The sequence below is a fragment of the Alosa pseudoharengus genome, unplaced genomic scaffold, assembly GCF_046254945.1.
Source record: "Alosa pseudoharengus isolate Yale_2024_CS ecotype anadromous, Long Island Sound unplaced genomic scaffold, YU_APseudo_1.1 YU_APseudo_1.1_scf_7, whole genome shotgun sequence".
Lineage (NCBI taxonomy): Eukaryota > Metazoa > Chordata > Actinopteri > Clupeiformes > Clupeidae > Alosa > Alosa pseudoharengus.
The window spans coordinates 30,334,237-30,354,265 of NW_027468859.1; the positions used below are offsets into that span (position 1 = coordinate 30,334,237).

The 20,029-nt window shown below is 42.2% G+C and overlaps 1 protein-coding gene across 1 annotated transcript; it reads left to right on the plus strand.

The window, feature by feature from the left end:
- The first annotated feature begins 1,971 nt into the window (after positions 1–1,971).
- Positions 1,972–19,787, plus strand: LOC143109458 (snake venom vascular endothelial growth factor toxin-like). The gene is made up of 7 exons (XM_076272200.1): positions 1,972–2,543; positions 15,413–15,446; positions 17,124–17,329; positions 18,011–18,090; positions 18,458–18,487; positions 18,591–18,656; positions 18,986–19,787. Exons 1-7 carry the CDS (start codon positions 2,469–2,471, stop codon positions 19,008–19,010), a joined length of 516 nt encoding a protein of 171 aa, XP_076128315.1. The 5' UTR covers positions 1,972–2,468; the 3' UTR covers positions 19,011–19,787.
- Positions 19,788–20,029: the final 242 nt, after the last annotated feature.

A 20,029-nucleotide genomic window follows, 5' to 3' on the forward strand; every position in this document is an offset into this window, starting at 1 on the left:
GCATGCAGTAGCCTGAAAAGTTGTGGGTTCAATTCTTGGCTTCCACCATTGAGACATTTAACCCTGAGTTGCTCTGGGGACAATGTCCTTGTAATATAATTGACATACAGTATGTAAGTCGGGTTGGATAAAAGCGTCTGCTAAATGAATAAATGTACATGTAAATGTGATTAGTTCCTGTAATTAAAACCACATCCATCAACTTGTCTTTCCTAAAGGCACAGACCACTAAGTCATGTCTCTATAGGGGCATTGTATACTTTGGTTAAAACCATGAAGATCACATTCACACCAAATATCTACTCGGTCACGGTGGAGAGTACCGTCCTCACTGAGTTGGCATACAGTGCAGTGTGTACATGCAGACAGCGTCCAGACAGTGTCCACTTCCTGGTCAGCTCTGCACCGGATATGGGCCAGGACGAGACCAGCTCGGGGATGGATCTGAGCCAGACACCTTTGCACTGTGGTTAGTTCCACTCTGTGTGTGTATGTGTGTATGTGTGTGTGTGTGTGTATGTGTTAGGGGAGGGGAGTGTGTATCCAGCCAGCTGCATGTTTGACATCTGCAGGGTTCCCCAGTGGCGCGTGATGATGTAATGTTGGGTGGACTGGGGGTGCCCTCAGCGTAGTATCTGCCATTTATTCAGCTACTTCCCATCGCTACGGCGACAGACAAGCAAACAAACGCGGCCCTCTTTACAATAACACTGCTACAAAGTAACCAGTCAAACATAAATATAATCTCTCCCTCTTCCTCTCTCTTTCTCTCTCTCTCTGTGTGTGTGTGTGTGTTTGCTTTTGTGGTGTGTTCTGTGGGAATTCATGTGGGAATGTGTGTAAATAAACAACATTCATGCGTCCTGGTCTTTACTTCGGCCCTGAATACAACCCATTCTGTCTCACTCTCTGTGAGTGTAAGTGAAGAATGAAAAATAGAGAGAGTATTCCATTGAGTCTTTAGCACATTAAGCAGCTTTAAGATAAGTGGCTAAATTATATTGTATGGGGGATGATCTGTTTCTCTTATCTGGTGCTGGAGTCATCACATCCTAAGCAGATGGGTCAACTTCATTTTGGTGATGTAGAAGGATGGTACCATTAGCAGGCTGGGACACGTGCACACACACACACACACACACAAAGAGTGCATGTGATAAACAGGAGGATTTATTTAAGAGACAGTAGCCAACAGCATTTCACTCTGGTGTAAGAGCCGACTGTTAACTGCTACCGTAGTTTTTGCAAAGTCTACCGCCTGCTTATCTCTTTCAAGCGCCTTGGCTGAGGACCTCTGTGGCTCGTGTACGTTTGTTTACATTTCATTGAGGTATCCTAAGTGCAACCCATCTCCCTCCAGCCCGGAGTGTTATCGCTTCTCCTCGGCAACTATGAGCAGAATGCCACGGAGGATCAGACTCCCCTCCCATTCCAGCGCTCAGTCCTGACACAGCGCCTGGTCACCGGGAACAGATAATCTCTGTTTGTGTGTGCGGCCTGCGGAGGCCGCCTTCGCGGCCATCAATTAACGGAGGGATCAGAGAAAGCACTAAAGACATGGGTGGTAGGAAGATCGATGAGCCCTGAGCGGTATTTTAAAAGGGGGAGTCTTGTAACTCGTTTGGAAAGAGGACTGGGCACTCCATAGCTAGACCTTTTCTGGCCTCTAAAACTAATGAACAAGCTTGCAAAAAGGTGCCAAACGTCCCGTTGGGTGATTATTATTCTTAATTTATAGGTGCTAACAATCCCAACAATTTAGCCGACTATTAACTTGCACAAGAGCTCGTCTCTAGGTGACGAACGGAGGAGTGAGTGACAAAGAGAGAGAAAAGATTGAAATGATAGGAAGTCTGACCCAATAATGACTTTCCATCCTGTTTGGCATGACGTCACTCACATGTATTTAGGTTTGCTCCTGGGTAAATTTGTGAAGCAGCCAGACTGCGCTTTACAGAGGAGCCTGCTTGACACGCCTGCCGCTGCCAAGACATCTCCATCACCGCTGTCTGGACACATTCTAGGGAACTAGGCTAGAGGGCACCAACGCAGATTATGGGAGATTGCTGAGGTGCGTCCATCAAAGGAGCTGTGTCTACGAAGCAGAGCAATCATTGCTGTTTAATAACTAGATATCAAATATCACATTACGCTGCCAGTAAGGTTACCTGATGAAAGACTAAAGGCTTAGCCTACACTGTAACTTTTATTAAGTTTCATACAGCCTTGTTTTCTTTTCATTCGTTTATAAGAGCATCGTCGGCTGAAAAGGCAAGTAATTCACGTGAATATCCGGTTGGGATTAGTTTATTAAGGGAGAACGCGAAACCAACTATCTCTTCTCTCCCCTGAAACACGCCTGGCGATGACCGGTCTCTCTCTCCGCCCCGAGTCCTAAAGGGAATTCGCTCCGTTTCTCAAGGGGCAGTCGACATTCACCGTCCCCTGTTGAATGATAGACGCTCGAAATGAAAAGTTTCCTCGGCATCTCTCAGATCTTCGCGACCCTGCTGTTCAACTTCTCACCTGCCCACTGTGCCCAGGTATGTGGAACCCTCAATGTGTTTGTGTCTGCCGGAGGAGCATGAATGATGGGAGCGCTGGAGTATCGCGAAGTTAAAAAGAAAAACTTCCTTATAGCTCATTTTTATAGATCTGGCAAAATAATGAAACTGCGCGTATGCAAATGTAGCAGGGCGCGCAGCAGTTGGTGTTGTGCAGTTGTGGTATTAAATCTCCCATATTTGGTTTCAAAAAGATAAGAGGTATAGTTCAAGCAGCGAAGTTTAAACAGATTATGATTATTGGGTGTTTGCCTTCTGTCTGTTGATCTTAATTGTGTTTCATGTAATGTTCATGCACCCCGTTGGTGTTGTCACTGTAAATGGTCCTTTCTATTTGCACAGCATGACGTACCTAAGGGAATCTCTTTATCTGTGTTATAGCAGTAGCAGTAGCTCATATCTCATTGTAGCTCATATCTCATTGTAGCTCATATCTCATTGTTAAAAAAAATATATAATAATGTAGACATGGCATGGTCAATTTCCTCTGAAAAACTATGACCTTTGCTTTCACATTAGCTGTTGGTAAAACAATAATGTGTCTATATGTGACTGGCAGCAAGCTCTCTCTCTCTGCCAGCTATTTCAAACCCCAACCCACCCCTTACCTCATTTTTCAAGCTCATAAAAAAGGAAAAAACATATTAGGCTAATGCTTCCTGATTTAGTTGGAATACAATTGAATGTTCTGTGAAGATCATAGCTACTGTATGTCAGTGGTGTGGAAGGGGTTGCAGTAGCAAAACAAAGACTGCGTGCCAGCTAGGAGGCTTCAGCTGATAAAGACCAAAAGAAATCCAAGAGATTGAGTGAAAGAGTGGAAGACTTTGGTAATGTGTATGTGTGTTTGTATGTGTGTGCATGTCTGTGTATGTGTGCACGGTGCGTGTGTGTGTGTGTGTGTATGTGCACTGCACATGTGTGTTTGTGTTTGTAAGTGTTTGGGTATTATGGGCTTGCCTGCACCACTTCTACTTCTACCTCTTCATTCAACAGTAGGGTGCTCTGTAGGATGGTGTAGTAGGGTGCTCTGCTCCATCAGCCCTGTACAGTAGGAAGCTCTGCTCCATCAGCCCTGTACAGTAGGAAGCTCTGCTCCATCAGCCCTGTACAGTAGGAAGCTCTGCTCCATCAGCTCTGTACAGTAGGAAGCTCTGTAGGATGGTGTAGTAGGGTGCTCTGCTCCATCAGCCCTGTACAGTAGGAAGCTCTGCTCCATCAGCCCTGTACAGTAGGGTGCTCTGCTCCATCAGCTCTGTACAGTAGGAAGCTCTGTAGGATGGTGTAGTAGGGTGCTCTGCTCCATCAGCCCTGTACAGTAGGAAGCTCTGTAGGATGGTGTAGTAGGGTGCTCCATCAGCCCTGTACAGTAGGGTGCCCTGCTCCATCAGCTCTGTACAGTAGGAAGCTCTGTAGGATGGTGTAGTAGGGTGCTCTGCTCCATCAGCCCTGTACAGTAGGATGCTCCATCAGCCCTGTACAGTAGGACGCTCTGTAGGGTGGTGTAGTAGGGTGCTCCATCAGCTCTGCACAGTAGGACGCTCTGTAGGGTGGTGTAGTAGGGTGCTCCATCAGCTCTGCACAGTAGGACGCTCTGCTCCATCAGCTCTGCCTCCTCCCTCTATCAGCACCATGGGCACCCTGAACCCCACCCCCAGATGGAACCTTATTCTGGAACAAATCCTTGACCAGCACCAGCATCCACCACGGTCCTCTGATCCAGCTGCTATCTGGGACATGACACCAGAACTGTTTTAGAACCACCGCCTCTGATCCAGCTGCTATCTGGGATATGACACCAGAACTGTTTCAGAACCACCGCCTCTGATCCAGCTGCTACGTAGGATACGACACCAGAACTGTTTCAGAACCACCGCCTCTGATCCAGCTGCTACGTAGGACACGACACCAGAACTGTTTCAGAACCACCGCCTCTGATCCAGCTGCTACGTAGGACATGACATTTATTTTTCGACTAACTGCCTCCAGCCGGCTCTCCACCAGCGAGTATGTTTTATGTCCCCGTCTGTGGCCCTTGCCGAAGAGACCCATTAAAACCCAAATTATGTGATTTATCAGAGCCCTGGAACAAGCCCAGATGTGGCCTACCGAAACCCACACCATGTGGGAGAGGAAGGCCTGCCGAAACCCATACTGTGTGAGAGTGGAAGGCCTCTCTGGCGAGCCTAGTTTATGGGCCTGTCCTCTCGTACCCGGTTACCGGGCTGTGAGGTTTGTCAGAGTTATCACGCGCCTGGAGACTTTATGGCCAACAGCAGTGCTCGACACCACAGAGAGGTGGAGAATACAGTAATACAGAGAGGGAGAGTTACAATGCGAATATGGTGGAAGAGTGAGAATATGGACAGAGAAAGAGAGAGAGAGAGAGAGAGAGAGAGAAAGAGAGAGAGAGAGAGTCACAATGGAATATGCATGAAGACATAGAGAGGGATTTGTAGCATATGAGACAACATTGGTACGGAAGACTGGTTCTTTTTAAATGCATTCATTATAGGGCTACCGTATGTCATTGAGATATAAGACAGTATCTGCAACAGTTGGATCAGAACCCATCTAGCTCAATAAATGAATAGGTAACCAGACGTCATGTGGGGGTCAGCCTCTGGCCTGTCGCCGCTCTGAGTTTCTTTGTCGCAGGCTTTTGTTTCGCCCATTCTGCCATTCATTCTCCAAATTCTCAGTCTGTGCTTTGCACTGTCTAGTCTGGTCCAGGTGCTGTGTTGGTGTTGGTCAGTGGTCACTCGGAGGAGCATGACTGCAACAGTGCAGCATGGCGGCCATTTCGCCGGGGGATACTGTAGCTTTCCTCAGGTCTCGCCTTTTCAACTCTACCCAGCTTTTCCTGAGCCCAGCCTCACACAGCTATCCTCCGCTGGTCCTACCAACATGAGCCCCAGTTTCAACACACATCAATTGCCCCGATTGCCCCATCTCCTGCCTGTCTCGGTCCCTCATCATTGCCTATGTGTTCTTCTACACGTTCCACTGGGCCCTGTTGGAGAAGCCCCCCACCTCCTGCTCTTCCCTGTGAGTGCATTGGAGCCCCCAACTGACGCCACCCCGACCCGCCAAACTACCCCCCCCCCCCTCCCCACACCTCTCTACTCTCCTCTGTGTGTGTGCATTGGAGCCCGCAACTCACCCCCCCCCCCACGCTCTTCTCTGAGAGTGCATCGGAGCCTGTATGCCCTGCCCCTCTGGTCAGTGCTCAGTGTGTGTGTGTGTGTGTGTGTGTGTCCGGTCCACTTGGTTCCGCTCGGCCCACCCGCCCGTCACTCCGGCCCCACCAATCGTCTCATTAGTGCCCTCCGTGGCCCCGGCCGCCATATGGGCAGGAGTCCAGACAGGCCCCACGGCAGGAACTAACGACCCTGACAGCAGCACGGGTCAGGCGCTGCTGCCCAAAGACAGGCCTCCCTGTGCGGGGAGCCCAGAACCTGAACCTGATGCAGGCCAGTGGGCTATACAGCTCAGCTATCTCAGGGCTGCCCCCTCATTGCCTCCATTGTGCATGGTCACAGAGAGAGAGAGAGAAAGAGAGAGAGAGAGAGAGAGAGAGAGAGAGACAGGGAGAAAGAGAAAGAGAGATACCCACTAGGTCGAAAACTGTGTGTGTGTGTGTGTGTGTGCGTGTATACGTACATCCAGAACGATGCCCCTTTTACCTCAGAGTATGCTGTCACACACACACACACACATACACACACACACACACAAAGATAAACATTTCCTGTCGTGTCTTTTTATGCTCTGCTCAGCAGGGCACTCCGTGGCTGGCAACCGTCTCCATGGTGACAGACCCCAGATTTTTTGTCCTGTCTGAAAAAAAAGTGCCCTGGAAAAAAAAAAAAAAAGCGAGAGAAGGAATGTTTTAGGTAAGGGCAGTTGTTACGTGCAGACTAGCTCGTGCAGAGGATTTCTGGCAGCCTCGCACTTGCTGTGTTGTCTTACCGCTAACCACCTAACAATACGCTGGGACTGAAGCAGTCTGCTGACAGGAGCAGGGCAAGGATTGCTGACACGATCAGACTGATAAGACCCAAACCAAAACAAGATTCAAGTATCACATCTGCTAATCAAAGCAGTGCATTGATCTGACCTCTAGGGCATATGAAAGGATCAGGGGCCTCTAGGGCATGTAAAAGGATGAGGTGTTAGAAAAAAAAGTTCAGTTTAAACTGTGGGAGCCAGTTGCAGTCCAATTCCTTGCTCCAGTTTCCAGAATGTAGATTAAGCCTAGTCCGCTTCAGTTGCCATAGTGCTCGCACTAAAGGGATTAAGTTCTAGCTATGCCCTGTGAAGTGCCTGAAGACATATTCATATGCCATTATGTAAATAAAATGGAATTGAATTGAATTGAATTGAATTGAACTGAACTGAACTGAATTTAACTGAATCCATGTCCGGTCTTGAAACTGGTCCTGGGTGTGTTTGATCTTCTTCCATGCACATAGCCAACTCTCATGCTAGGCAAGAGTAGGTGACCATATGGAACAGGACCCCACAAGCAGCCCGATCCTAAAAAGATGATGCACTGAAAACCATAAGAGTGTAATGAGGATGTTACATTGACAAGAACAGAGACAAATGTTTCAGTTTCAGCTCAGCCTGTGCTCAGTATTGCCTGTTTAAAAAGAGTAGAGAGCAGGAGTCTGGGGTGGCCAGTCAGGAGAGCATTGCAATAGTCAACCCTGCAAGATACAGTATGAAAGCATGAACAAGCAACATCTAAATCTTGCCCCGAGACAAAATCTCAGATCTTGTCTTTAATTACATTAGATGCAGAAAAGGCATTCGATTTAGTTAGCTGGCCATTTATGTTTGAGGTTTTTAATAAAATAGGTTTAAATAAAACATTCTGTTTATGGTTAAAAGCAATATATAGAAATCCAACCTCTAGAATAAAAACGAATAGTACTTTATCTAGAAATATTAAAATACAAAGAGGTACTAGGCAAGGAGACCCTCTCTCTTCTCTTTTATTTGCAATATATATTGAGGTGCTAGCAGCAACAATAAGACAAAACACATGTATAAAAGGGATACATATAGGACAAGATGTACATAAATTAGCATTATATGCAGACGATATTATAGTTTATTTAGCAGAACCAGACGAATCAGTGCCGGAGTTAAAGAAAACAATCCAAGAATATAGTACACTTTCAGGATATAAGGTAAATGAACATAAATGTGAAGCCTTAATAATTGGGAAAGAAATTACACAAGAGGTCAAAGACTGCTATAACTTTAAATATGTGCAGAAGATAAAATATCTGGGTATCTACATAAGTAGGAAACTGAATGATCTGTATGAGAATAACTATGGCGTGCTGGAGCATAAGGTAAGGCAGGATGGAGAATAATACCAGAAGGAATGTTCGGAAGGGTGGAAACTATTAAAATGATGGTCCTCCCAAGATTTTTATTTTTGTTTCAGGCATTACTATTGGCACTCTTAGAATCCCAGTTTAAGGTATGGAACAAATTGATTTCTAATTTCATTTGGAATAATAGAAGACATAGAATTAAATTAAAATCTTTAACTCAACAAAGGGAAGAAGGGGTTAGGTGTGCCAAACTTACAAAACTACTTTTATACAACACAAATTCAAACAATAATGATATGGATGAATAAGGAAGTAGAAACTAAGTGGATTAGAATAGAAAGAGAATTGGCCACTGTATCATTAGGGACTTTACCTTTCCTAGGGAAAAAGACTCAAAATCTTCACACAGGTCAAAATTTTAGCATCTTGAACACAATAAGAACTTGGAAACGAATTTGTAAAAAACTGAAAATCAAGACTGATTATGTATATCTCAGGGAGATGGCGCATGACCCAGACTTCCTACCAAATTGAATGGACCAAATCTTGATTGGGCTAATAAAGGATTAATATCATTCTCACAAGTTTTGAACAAACACATGGTGGATACATATGAAAATATAGCTTCAAGATATGACTTAGATAAAAAAAACACTTCTTCAAGTATCTACAGGTCTGAAGTTATGTTAAGGAAAACTTAGCGGAGTAAACAGAAAATTATTTAGTACAATATTTAATTAAGAATAGGAATACAGGTAAGGGGAATCTTTCAAGAATATACAAAATACTCCAAAAACTCACCTTGGTAAAGGTTGAAGTTAAAGAAAAATGGGAAAAAGAGTTGAAAATGTATATTACAATGGAAAGCTGGACAGAGTCACTAAAAGGAAATATTGCAATAACACAATCAAAATATTGGAATAAATTTGCGTGGAAATTACAACAGAGATTTTTTATTACACCTGACAAATGCGGGAAATCTCAGCCGTTAGGGACTAGTTGTTGGAGAAGCTGTGGAAAGCAAAACGCTAATTATAGGCATATTTCTTTCTTATGCCCAGTACTAAAAACTAGGGCTGGGATAAACGATTATTTTTTAAACGATTAATCTAGCGATTATTTTTTCGATGCATCGATTAATCTAACGATTCATTTTTTCAGTCCGATTCGATTATCGATTATCTCCCCATTAATTCACTAATAGCATCTTATACATGTTTATTTACATATCTGAATGAAAAAACATGAATTCTTTAACATTGCAATATATGTTTATTGCTCTTAAGATTCCAAAATAAAAGACTGAAGTGCAAGTAACTACAAGTGCAAAGTAATGTATTCTTAGTCAGAGGTAGCATTCAATAAAGTTCAGTAGTGTATGTCTAATTGAGTGCCTGTCATTTTAAGACGTTTGTGTGGGAATCATGTGTGGATGCAATTCATAACGTAGTTCAAATAACAGTTCGTACTTCTCCTTTGGACAAGCACTTTTGAGTCTTGAAAACACTTTTCCATTTCCATCGGGATTTTGCAAACAGAGTCAAATGAGCCCTGCATGAGTAATACAAGCAGCTGCAAGTAAGCATGCTAAACTTGACATCCAAACAGTATTAGGCTTTGATATAGGGCTACTGCTTGATTGCATAGGCCTACTGTAACTTAACTTCGTTTAATCTCCTCAATGTACTATGTTGTGATAAGACCTTAGAAGAGTTTACTTTAACTTTAATGCAGCGGTTTTGAACAAATTTGCGCAGCATGGTCACGATGCTAAGCGGATTTAATAGCAATGTAGCCCACTGTGTTCTATGCAGCGCTTCTATGTGGCAACAACAATCCTTCAACAATCGTGAATATTTTGTTAAATGCACATGCAGAGGAGGAGCAGCGGGCTCGTTACGAGGAGAGCGGGCGGGGCGAGGAAAGGCTGTGTGAGTAAAAGTGCAGCTCAATGAAATTATTTTATCTTATCTTTAATTTAAATAGCAGGCCTACAACATAGAACATCAATGTGTGGTGGCCGGTTTTGATTTCGTGGTGCCCAGCCACAGATTAGTCAATGTATGGAAAACACTGAAGGTGTAAAATTAAAAATATTTTGCAGCACACATTATGCTTGACGAATCGACGCTCATATTTTGCGTCGACGTATTTTTTGCGTCGACGTCATCGATTACGTCGACGCGTTGTCCCAGCCCTACTAAAAACATTCTGGAAGGAATTTGAAAAAGCGATAAAATATATTTTTGAGTTGCAACAGACCTTAACATTAGAAAACCGTTTAGGTATAGGCCTGTCCAAGAAAATAGAACCTAAATATCAAAAATTGTTCAATATAATACGTATATCTGCAATAAAACAACTAACAAGGGGATGGAAACAAGAAAAAGCCCCGGTAACACTTTATAATAACTACACACAATTCATCATTTATTAAGCCTTTGTTACTTATTAGTTAATGGTTTGTTCATCATTAGTAATTTCTAATGTATCATCAGTAAAGCATTTGTTCACACATTTATAAATAGTTTGTTGATAGTAAATAAGTTTATAACTTAAATAGTTTATACATTATTGTTAATACTTAATAAATGATGCAATAATATGTTTTTGATTAAGAAATATTTCCATTATTTAACAGTTGTTACATACACATGCACTAATGATTAGTTAGGGTGAGGATACATATTTTATAAACCACTTTCTAATACTATAACTAATAATTAACTCAGAAGTTACAAGTGGTTAGTTAATGATATTTTGTGAGCTCATCTAAAGTGAGGACGTTTTATGCCTTGCAACACATTTACAAATGAGTAATAAAGTTTACACTTGCATTTATTCATTTAGCCGACACTTTCACCCAAAGCGACTTACACATGTCAATGAAATTAAAAGGCAAGGCCACATTGGTGAATGCCGGGGTTTGAACCCCCAACTTTATGGGTTACTGCATGTTAACCCGGCTCCCTATCCACTACACTACCTCTGTCCAGTGGTATTACAACCGTCAATTCAAAAATATAATATAGATATGCGTATTTACTATGAAGAAACCATTTTTAACTGTGTCTAAACATGATTTACAGATGAGAATTAATGTAGGAATAATGCTTTACAAATGAAGAATACAGCATTTAATAATAGTTTACTGATGTTTAATAACAGTGTGTAGTAGAAGAAAACAGAAACTCTTGCATAGTTGTAGGGTTTTCTATCTCGGCCAAGGTAGTGTAGTGGATAAGGAGCTGCACTAGCATTCAGTAGCCTGAAAAGTTGGGGGTTCGGTTCCCGGCTTTCACTGTTATGTCAATGGCCTTCAATTTAATTGACATGTGTACGTCGCTTGTCTGCTAAATCAATGAATGTGAATGTAATCTTTACAACTCATTTGAAAATGTGTTGCAAGGCATAGAAAGTCCTCACTTTAGATAAGCTCACAAAATATCATTAACTAACCACTTATAACCCCTGAATTAATCATGAATTATAGTATTAGGAAGTGGTTTATAAAATATGTATCCTCACCCTAACTAATCATTAGTGCAGCGGCGTAGCAAGCGTGGGGGATGTGGGTGTTATAACGTACACACTTTTGCTGGAACACGATTCTATCCCCCACACTTTTTGTCAGATTAAAACGAAAGTAAAATATGGAAATAAACGCTCTCGTAAAGAGTTGGAACCGTATGGGCTCTGATAACGCGCACACACAGAGACACAAATAGGTCTGTTGATTTGATTGAACGGTCATCCAGCCAATCGCGTCAGTGAAGAACCACAGTCGCTCTGATCAAATTCTAAGTGTGCGTCTTTCAAAGCTGTGCTGCTGCTTGGGTCTGCATTATAACATCTGCAGTGATCAGATTTGAGGTAGAATTGAAATGATAATTGTTACCACATTATGCTAAACGAAAAGTCAAAGTGAAAGCGGGGGTGCGCGCACCAAGGCACTTGTTGTTTGTGCAGAAAGACCTTGGCTACTGTTCTCAGAGCATTATGCTTTCTCTGTCTATGATTGCAGCTTTTCTCAAACTATGGGCCTCCTCAACAATTCACCTACTGGTCCACGTAGCCGCGAAATTAAGTTATGCCCGGTGCTTAACGTCTGATCATTTGCAGCAAGATTGAATGGTACCCTATGGAACCGCGGACTGAAAGAAAAATAAACTATAGGCTAAAAGTTTCCCCAATCATAAAATAGCCTACTTATTAATTTGGTGTCATCAACTACATAGCCCAGTCAGCACACATACGTCTCCAAGACGCTTGGAAAAAAACTGCTTCATTACATCGCGTCCCATTTAGAACATCTCATTTGATCTTACAAACGGCGGTGTCAAGACACATTTGAGTTCTACATCTGAGAACTAAGATTTCCAGCATGTAGAACGCTTATGAGCGCTCATGCAATGTGTGCGTCCCTGCAGCAAGTGAAAGGTAATGTGGGCAAGAAGCAACAATAGTTTAAACAATAACATGGCTTCCTATCTATCATTGGAAACAGCATAGAAACTGCTAATCATAATCTTTAAATTGACATTAAAGGAGAATTCCGGTGTGATTTTGACCTAAAGTGTTTTGAAACATGATACCGAGTGTGAACGTATGTCTCATAGCCCATCTCGGCTTGTCCCCTGCACTCCGAAATCTGGCGCTAGTTAGCCGATGCTACCAACAAGGCGGTCAATGGTGGTGCCTCGGCATCGGCACAGCCATGCAAATAAATCACTGTTTTACACCATTTACGAGGCTCAATGTATCTCCACACTTCATTGGTAGACTTCCGAGGGCCCTGACATTTAAAACGAGACATTGAGAACTTTGAAAAAGCACTGGTAGTTTACTTACAAGACGATTTATACAGACAGTATCTTCACGAAGTTTAGCGTTTGCAGCCATCTTGAATTTAGTCACGATAAGTCGAGCGACGAGTAAGAATGAACAGGTATGATAAGGGATCAGATTCCAAAAATAATTCTGTGGAAATGCATGGATTAGTTTCTTCCAGTAGCAGCAACTGGAATCCATGCATTTCCACGGAATTATTATTGGAATCTGATTCCTTATCATACCTGTTCATTCTTACTCGTCGCTCGACTTATCGTGACTAAATTCAAGATGGCTGCAAACGCTAAACTTCGAGAAGATACTGTCTGTATAAATCGTCTTGTAAGTAAACTACCAGTGCTTTTTCAAAGTTCTCAATGTCTCGTTTTAAATGTCAGGGCCCTCGGAAGTCTACCAATGAAGTGTGGAGATACATTGAGCCTCGTAAATGGTGTAAAACAGTGATTTATTTGCATGGCTGTGCCGATGCCGAGGCACCACCATTGACCGCCTTGTTGGTAGCATCGGCTAACTAGCGCCAGATTTCGGAGTGCAGGGGACAAGCCGAGATGGGCTATGAGACATACGTTCACACTCGGTATCATGTTTCAAAACACTTTAGGTCAAAATCACACCGGAATTCTCCTTTAATTAAGCTGGCTATATGCAACACAATTTATTTATATTCCCTTATGTTTGAGTAGACTTCAAACGTTTTTGAATTTGAGCTTACAGTTCTGTCATTATTCTGTGTCCTTTACATTTATTTAATAGGTATTATAGTTAGGCATATTAATAGTCCAGTGATACCTCGAAATTAGGCTGTTGTCTGTTAGGCAATTTAATTTCTGAAATGATTTCTTTATTTATATTTAAGTATTAACAATAATTCATAAACATATTTTAGATATAGGCTTATTTACTATGAACAATCCATTTATAACTGTGTGTACAAATACTTTATTTATGAGAATTAACATAGGAACAATGCTTTACAAATGATGAACAAAGCATTTTGTAATAGTTTGCAACTGGTTTATAATAAGAAAATTATTTCATTATAAGTGGTTGTTTCATTACTTATTAAGTATAAATCATGTACTTACAAACATATTTTTTTGATAGGCTTATTTACTATGAACAAACCATTTATAATTGTGTGAACAAATGTTTTACTGATGATAAATTATGTATGAACAAGAAATTACTAATGATGAACAAACCATTAACTAATAAGTAACCAAGGTTTAATAAATGATTAATTGTGTGTAGTTATTATAAAGTGTTACCGCCCCCAGATTTTTGTAAGTGGCATAGCACAATAGAAAACATTTTGGATATGGAAAGACTTACCTTTAGAGTAGTTAGGAACCAACTTAGTAAATGGAATAAGTTATACCCAGAAAAAATACTACATAAAATAATTATTTATTTCAATAATAGAAATGATATGCACACATCGGTCAACAACACATATAACTCCACACAGGACAAGAAAACACCTGTAGGCTTAAACACCCCCCTATAAATGGCCAAAAACGCACCTATAAATACCTAAAAACAAGTACAATTGCACATAGAATAAAATACACAAGTAGGCTCAAATACCACTTCCCTTCTTTCCCTCCCCCCTTTTTTCCGTGTGTCATGTTTTGTTTTGTATCAGTTTTTCTATCATGTTTAGGTATAAAATAACAAAAAACAAAAATTGCAATGTAACATGTGAAATAAGTGAAGTGGGTACCTTACATGGATGTAGATAAACAATTGCAATAAAGTATATTAAAAAAAAAAGATCTTGTCTGCGATGCGTACCGGTCATGGCCTTAGCGCACAGTGAGCGAAGCGATCTTCCTTTGCTCATTTAGTACGAGGAATGCAGACACTTGAGGGGTGAGGGTTGGGGGGAGGTGTGTGTGTGGGAAGGGGGGGGCACAGGTGTGTGCCTGAATTTCGGTGGTCATGAGGCCTACTTCTGCAGTAGTGCCACTCTCCACCACTAGGAGGCAGTAGTGTGTAGTCTCCTGGTGCATGATTGCCAGCCTGCTCTTGGGCAAAGATGGTTGATTAATAAGATACTTCCTGAGAGGCCATTTCCTGTCCCCTGAAATGTATGCAAATAGGGTAGCAGTAGTACACGCCCCGCACGAGGGGGGGCCACTATCCCCCATTTATGCAGTGATCGGGCTCCCTTTTTAACATTGAGGTCTATGGCAGAATCCAAGAATTTCCCAGAATTTGTCAAAGCCTTATTTTTCTGAGCAATGGATGCACATTTCGGACACGGTATCATGATCTCCAAACCCTCCAAACTGAACCAGAGCCCGTCTCTGACTGAACTCCACTTTGCGCTCATAGACATGAACTAGGACGACCCATCTTGCTACGCATTAATTATCTTTGTCTTGGGTATGAATGAGTGTGCCCTGGATGTAAACAAATGAGTGTGTGTATGAGACAGGAAGCAGATGACTGACTGAATGGTCCTGACTGACTGACTGAGTGGTCCTTCCCATATGAATATGCATTTGTGACCTCTGGGCTGTTATTTGCGCCATTTTGTCCATCACAAAAGCTGTCAGCTGTGTGTTGGTGATCTTCATGAGCCCTTAATGAGGAGTGACTTATCAGTGACATGTATGCTGATTTCATTATCTTGTCTTTCAGGCTTCTACCTCCCTCAGCAAAAACCAGAGTAAAGGTGAGTGATAGCATATGTGTACCGGACTGCATCCATTTCACACTTGCATGTATTTCATACAGCTGTAACCACTGCCAAAGTTACAAAAAAAAGTAAATAATGACTCTGTTACTAGAATCATGATTTCAGCATATAATCTGCAGTTTGTCTACAGAATTTTTATATTCAACAGCATTCGCATTGACCTCTCCAGAATAAGTCCCGCCTCCGTAACTTCCGTATCCATCCAACTTCCGGGCGTGGATTGTCTATGAGAAATAACATGGCGTTTCGAAATATCATACCGGTAAAACATCTGTAGGTAGCGAAGTTGAAAAAGTTGGTGGGCAGATTGGCCTACACACTTCTGCCATATAGTTTCCACTGGATTTTTTGATTGTCGGTGCCGTTTAAGTAGTATACTATAGACTATACTACTTAAACGGCACCGAAAAACAAAAAATCCAGTGGAAACTACATGGCAGAAGTGTGTAGGCCAATCTGCCCAGCAGCTTTTTCTACTTTGTCACCTACAGAGTTTGACAGGTACGATCTTTCAAAACGCCATGTTATTTCCCATAGACAATCCACGCCCGGAAGTTGGATGGATACGGAAGCTAGGAGGCGGGATATATTCTGGAGAGGTCTATTAGCTATAAACCAGCTAATCATCAACATAATATGCAATTTGTTCATAATGTGTAACAGGCTTTGTTATCCACACTGACTTACAACTGAGGCAATGTCCAATCAAGCATAGTAAATTAAATTTTGAATTCAGTGTTATTCATTATAGTGCTATGAACAACAGTTTCAAGGCACTTTATAGAGCTCAAGGCCTAAACTCTGAAAAAGGGCCAGAAAATAACACACAAAGTAGCAGAGAAAGAGAAATGAGAAGGAGAAATGATGAAGTCTTTAAATCAGTATTGAATAGAGAAAGATAAGTATTTAAAGGGAAACTTGGCTACTATTTCCACATAATAAACCCGTTTAGAAATCATTTGGATGGTTAAATGACCTGTTCCGGTGAAAATGGTGACTTTCCCCGCTGCCCCTAGCGTCCCCAGACGGAAAACCAACCTTGCAACATTGAGACTACCGTCCCGGAAAGGGAAGTGAGAAACAAGAAACTCGTTTTAAATCGTGTTTCTTACCTTGTAACATCCACATTGTTCTGCCGAACGTATGCTAACTGTTTCGCTAGCTTGTAAACAAATCCATGAGCTTTATCATTACCTTTTTTCCACAGTTTGAAATAGCATAATGCACAAAAGAGCCAGGTTATGGAGGCCTTTTAATGTGAGAAGCACAATTTTGAGCTTAAAGGTACACTATGCAATATGTTTACCTTAATATAACCTCTTCAAAGCCAATTTGATGGTAAATGAACTTGTAATAGTGCAATCGTTCACCCAGCATAGCCATAGAGGATAGCCGTAGCTGGTTGCTGCCGAGAGAACCAGTAATGCAATTTCAAGAATTGTCGACCTGAAGACATCTTGCGAGAATCGTGAAACATACCTTGTCAGTAGATACAGCTTTTTGGAGATATAGTTTTTGGGGGTAAGGTGCAGGGTAAGGTGAAGAGGGTAAGGTGCAGGGTAAGGTGAAGAGTCTATCTAGTGTCTCGCTGCTCTGCTGTATGACTTACGGAGCTCCCTCTCTCTCTCTCCACCTGTGTGTGTCCCTGCGCAGTGATGACGCCGCTGCTGTTCCATGAGGTGTGGGGGCGCAGCCTGTGCCGCACGCTGGAGAGCATGGTGGAGGTGGAGCAGGAGTACCCTGGCGTGGTCGAGTACGTCTTCAGCCCCGGCTGCGTTCTTCTACGACGCTGCTCCGGTTGCTGTAGTGACGAGAACCTGGAGTGCTACCCCACTCTCACCCATAACGTCACCATGCAGGTAATTGAGGCTGTCGCTATGACTACCCATGGCAGCTGATTCTGGGATGGTTTCAACCGAAAATTTTTCCACAGTCCACTGCTGCTTGGCTACAGAGGTTAATGTCTAACGTCTCTTAATGTATTTGCTCACGGTATTGCTGCGAGAATCTTCTGAGCTAATCGCTCACGTCAACTCTGGTGGATTCATCACACATTTAGCTCATTAACTCACACATTCTACAGGTTTAGATCAAGCAATATCTCTTTGGCATGTCATGATATACAATGGCTTTACATGTTATAAGTTATAACACATTGATATTTTTAATGACATAATAAATGCTAAATACATTAGAATATCCTCTGTTTATTCCTCTTGGTTGACCTTAAGATCAGTGTGCATCGTTTTATAGCGACCTTGGGTTTTAGAAAGACAATATACAAATAAAAAGTATTATGAATTTGTTAAGCATTATTAAAATTATTAACGTTGTTTATAGGTTTTATGCACATTTGAATTCATTGTATGCACCATAAGTTCTTTACCTGTAACCATATACCATAGTTGCCTTGTGTTTCCCCTTTGGCTAATAACTGTGTCCACTTTGCCCCTTTGGTGTCCCGTTGCCTTGTGTTTGCCCCTTTTGGTTCATAACTGTGTCCTGTTGCCTGATGGGTATTTGTCCCCCTGATCCCACAGCTCCTGAGGATAACTCCCTCTGAGAAAACCAGGAGCTACGTAGAGCTCAGCTTCATGGAGCATGACACCTGTGAATGCAGGTAGGACCTCCTACAGTGGATCTGGGACAGATACAGACCAGTTCTAGAGTCAACTGTTCTTATTATAACTCACATATCAACTGTTGTCTCTAGAACTCAATTGTTGTCTTTAGAACTGAACTGTTCTTTTTAGAGCTCAACTTGCCTCTGAACTTGGCTATTCTCTTTAGAACTCTCCTCTTTGTTACCCATTCAGAACAAACACTTTGAATTCTCTTCAACTTTATTCATATCAGTCATTATGACATTTTCAAACACTATGAATGACCAATATTATAACAGATCATTATTTATCCTGTACCCTCTGCCATCAGTAAAGTTAGATTTTTTTGTGTGTTTACCCCCCCCCAAAAAAAAAAAAAAACAGGCCAAAGAGGAGTTATTTGACCAACAAGAGGTAAGTGGGTTGGGTCATGGTCAGCTTGTTTATCTGAGGGTAAGGAAAACATGTTGTTACTGTTTGTATTGTTCCCTTATGTGCTGTGACCTTTTCAATGTAGTGGACGCAGGCTGGGGGGACGAGCCAGGAGGCGAAAACACAGGAAACAAGAGAGAAACTGTGGCAAGTAAGTGCTGCACTGCCCTCTTCTGGTCATCTGCATGTACATCCAGGATTTCTCTTGGCAGTACAGTGTGTGATGCTGCTTGGCCGGCCTTCATGTTTTCAAAAAACCTTTGCTGAAAACAATTAGCCTGCAGTTCCTAGCATTTTTGATATGGCTGTATTTACATTTTCAAACGAGGGAGGTGTTTGGTGCCTCAAAAGTTTATTACCTCATTGAATTTTTTTTTTTTTTTCCTGATTACTTCCTGGAAGTGTTATTGTGAAGTGTTATTGTGATGATTATTTGTTCACTCCTACGAGTACAAGTGAAGATAGTTCTCTTGTTGGCAGGTGTGTTCATCCACGCAGCGTCTAGCGGGGACCTCTGCTTCCCCTTCAGACTGACCGCGGGCTGCCACCGGCCTTGGCACCACGTCAACCCGCACGCCCCATGCCCACAATGACATCATAAGAACACTAACTTCAATGAACAGCATGCCTGATCCATCAGCACACGTGCACGCATGCATCCGGAACAGGAGTGACATCATCACCTTAACATCTCAGATGATTCTATTGAACAGCTCTAGGCTCTGACAGGCTAGGGGCCAGATCTGGGCCACAAGTCAGCCAGTTACCATCTAGATCATCCTGCCATTTGAAACATTCACACAGAATGATTTTCTAAGACACCTTTGGGACCGATTTGACCTTAACCAGATGCATTTCACAGCTCTTTTGATAGACTATGACCCCCATCCTCATACTACCATCCCTGTGTTGACTGATCGACATGAGAGAAGTAGCCTAATGTATGAGACAGGTCTAGTTTCTGTGGGTGTCTACCTGTTTTGGACCAACAGCTGAAAGAGATCCCTTTATAGGCTATAGCCTATCTGAGACAAGGACACACAATACCTTTATCCCCGCAGACAGATCGTCTGCCAGCATACTAAACAATACTACCTGTGTGGGTTGGACCCAAGGGGATGTCGGCTTATGGGGAGTGGATGAAATAGCACCAATGCAGAGGGCTGGACTGTCTGAAAATGAATATTATGTAAATAAAGTATGTTGAGTTCTTGATTAAGTTTATGTTGAATGATGGACTTGTAAATATGTCCTAATGTGTTATTAAATGTATGCAATCATCCTTGATATGTCAACTTATCATTTATTTGCCATGATATATCTAAAGACCTAAATTCATGCCTTATAGTCTGGCATGAAACTAAATTAGTAAATTAGTAATTGAGTAGCCTATATCATTAGGGTGGAGTTGGAAACTCAGGACAACGTGAGGTTCCCTGTCACCCCCGGGTTAAACTGGGGATGCAGCGTGAGCTCGATTATGTAATTGCAACAGTGTACAGGCAGTAGCCTACTACGTCTTGA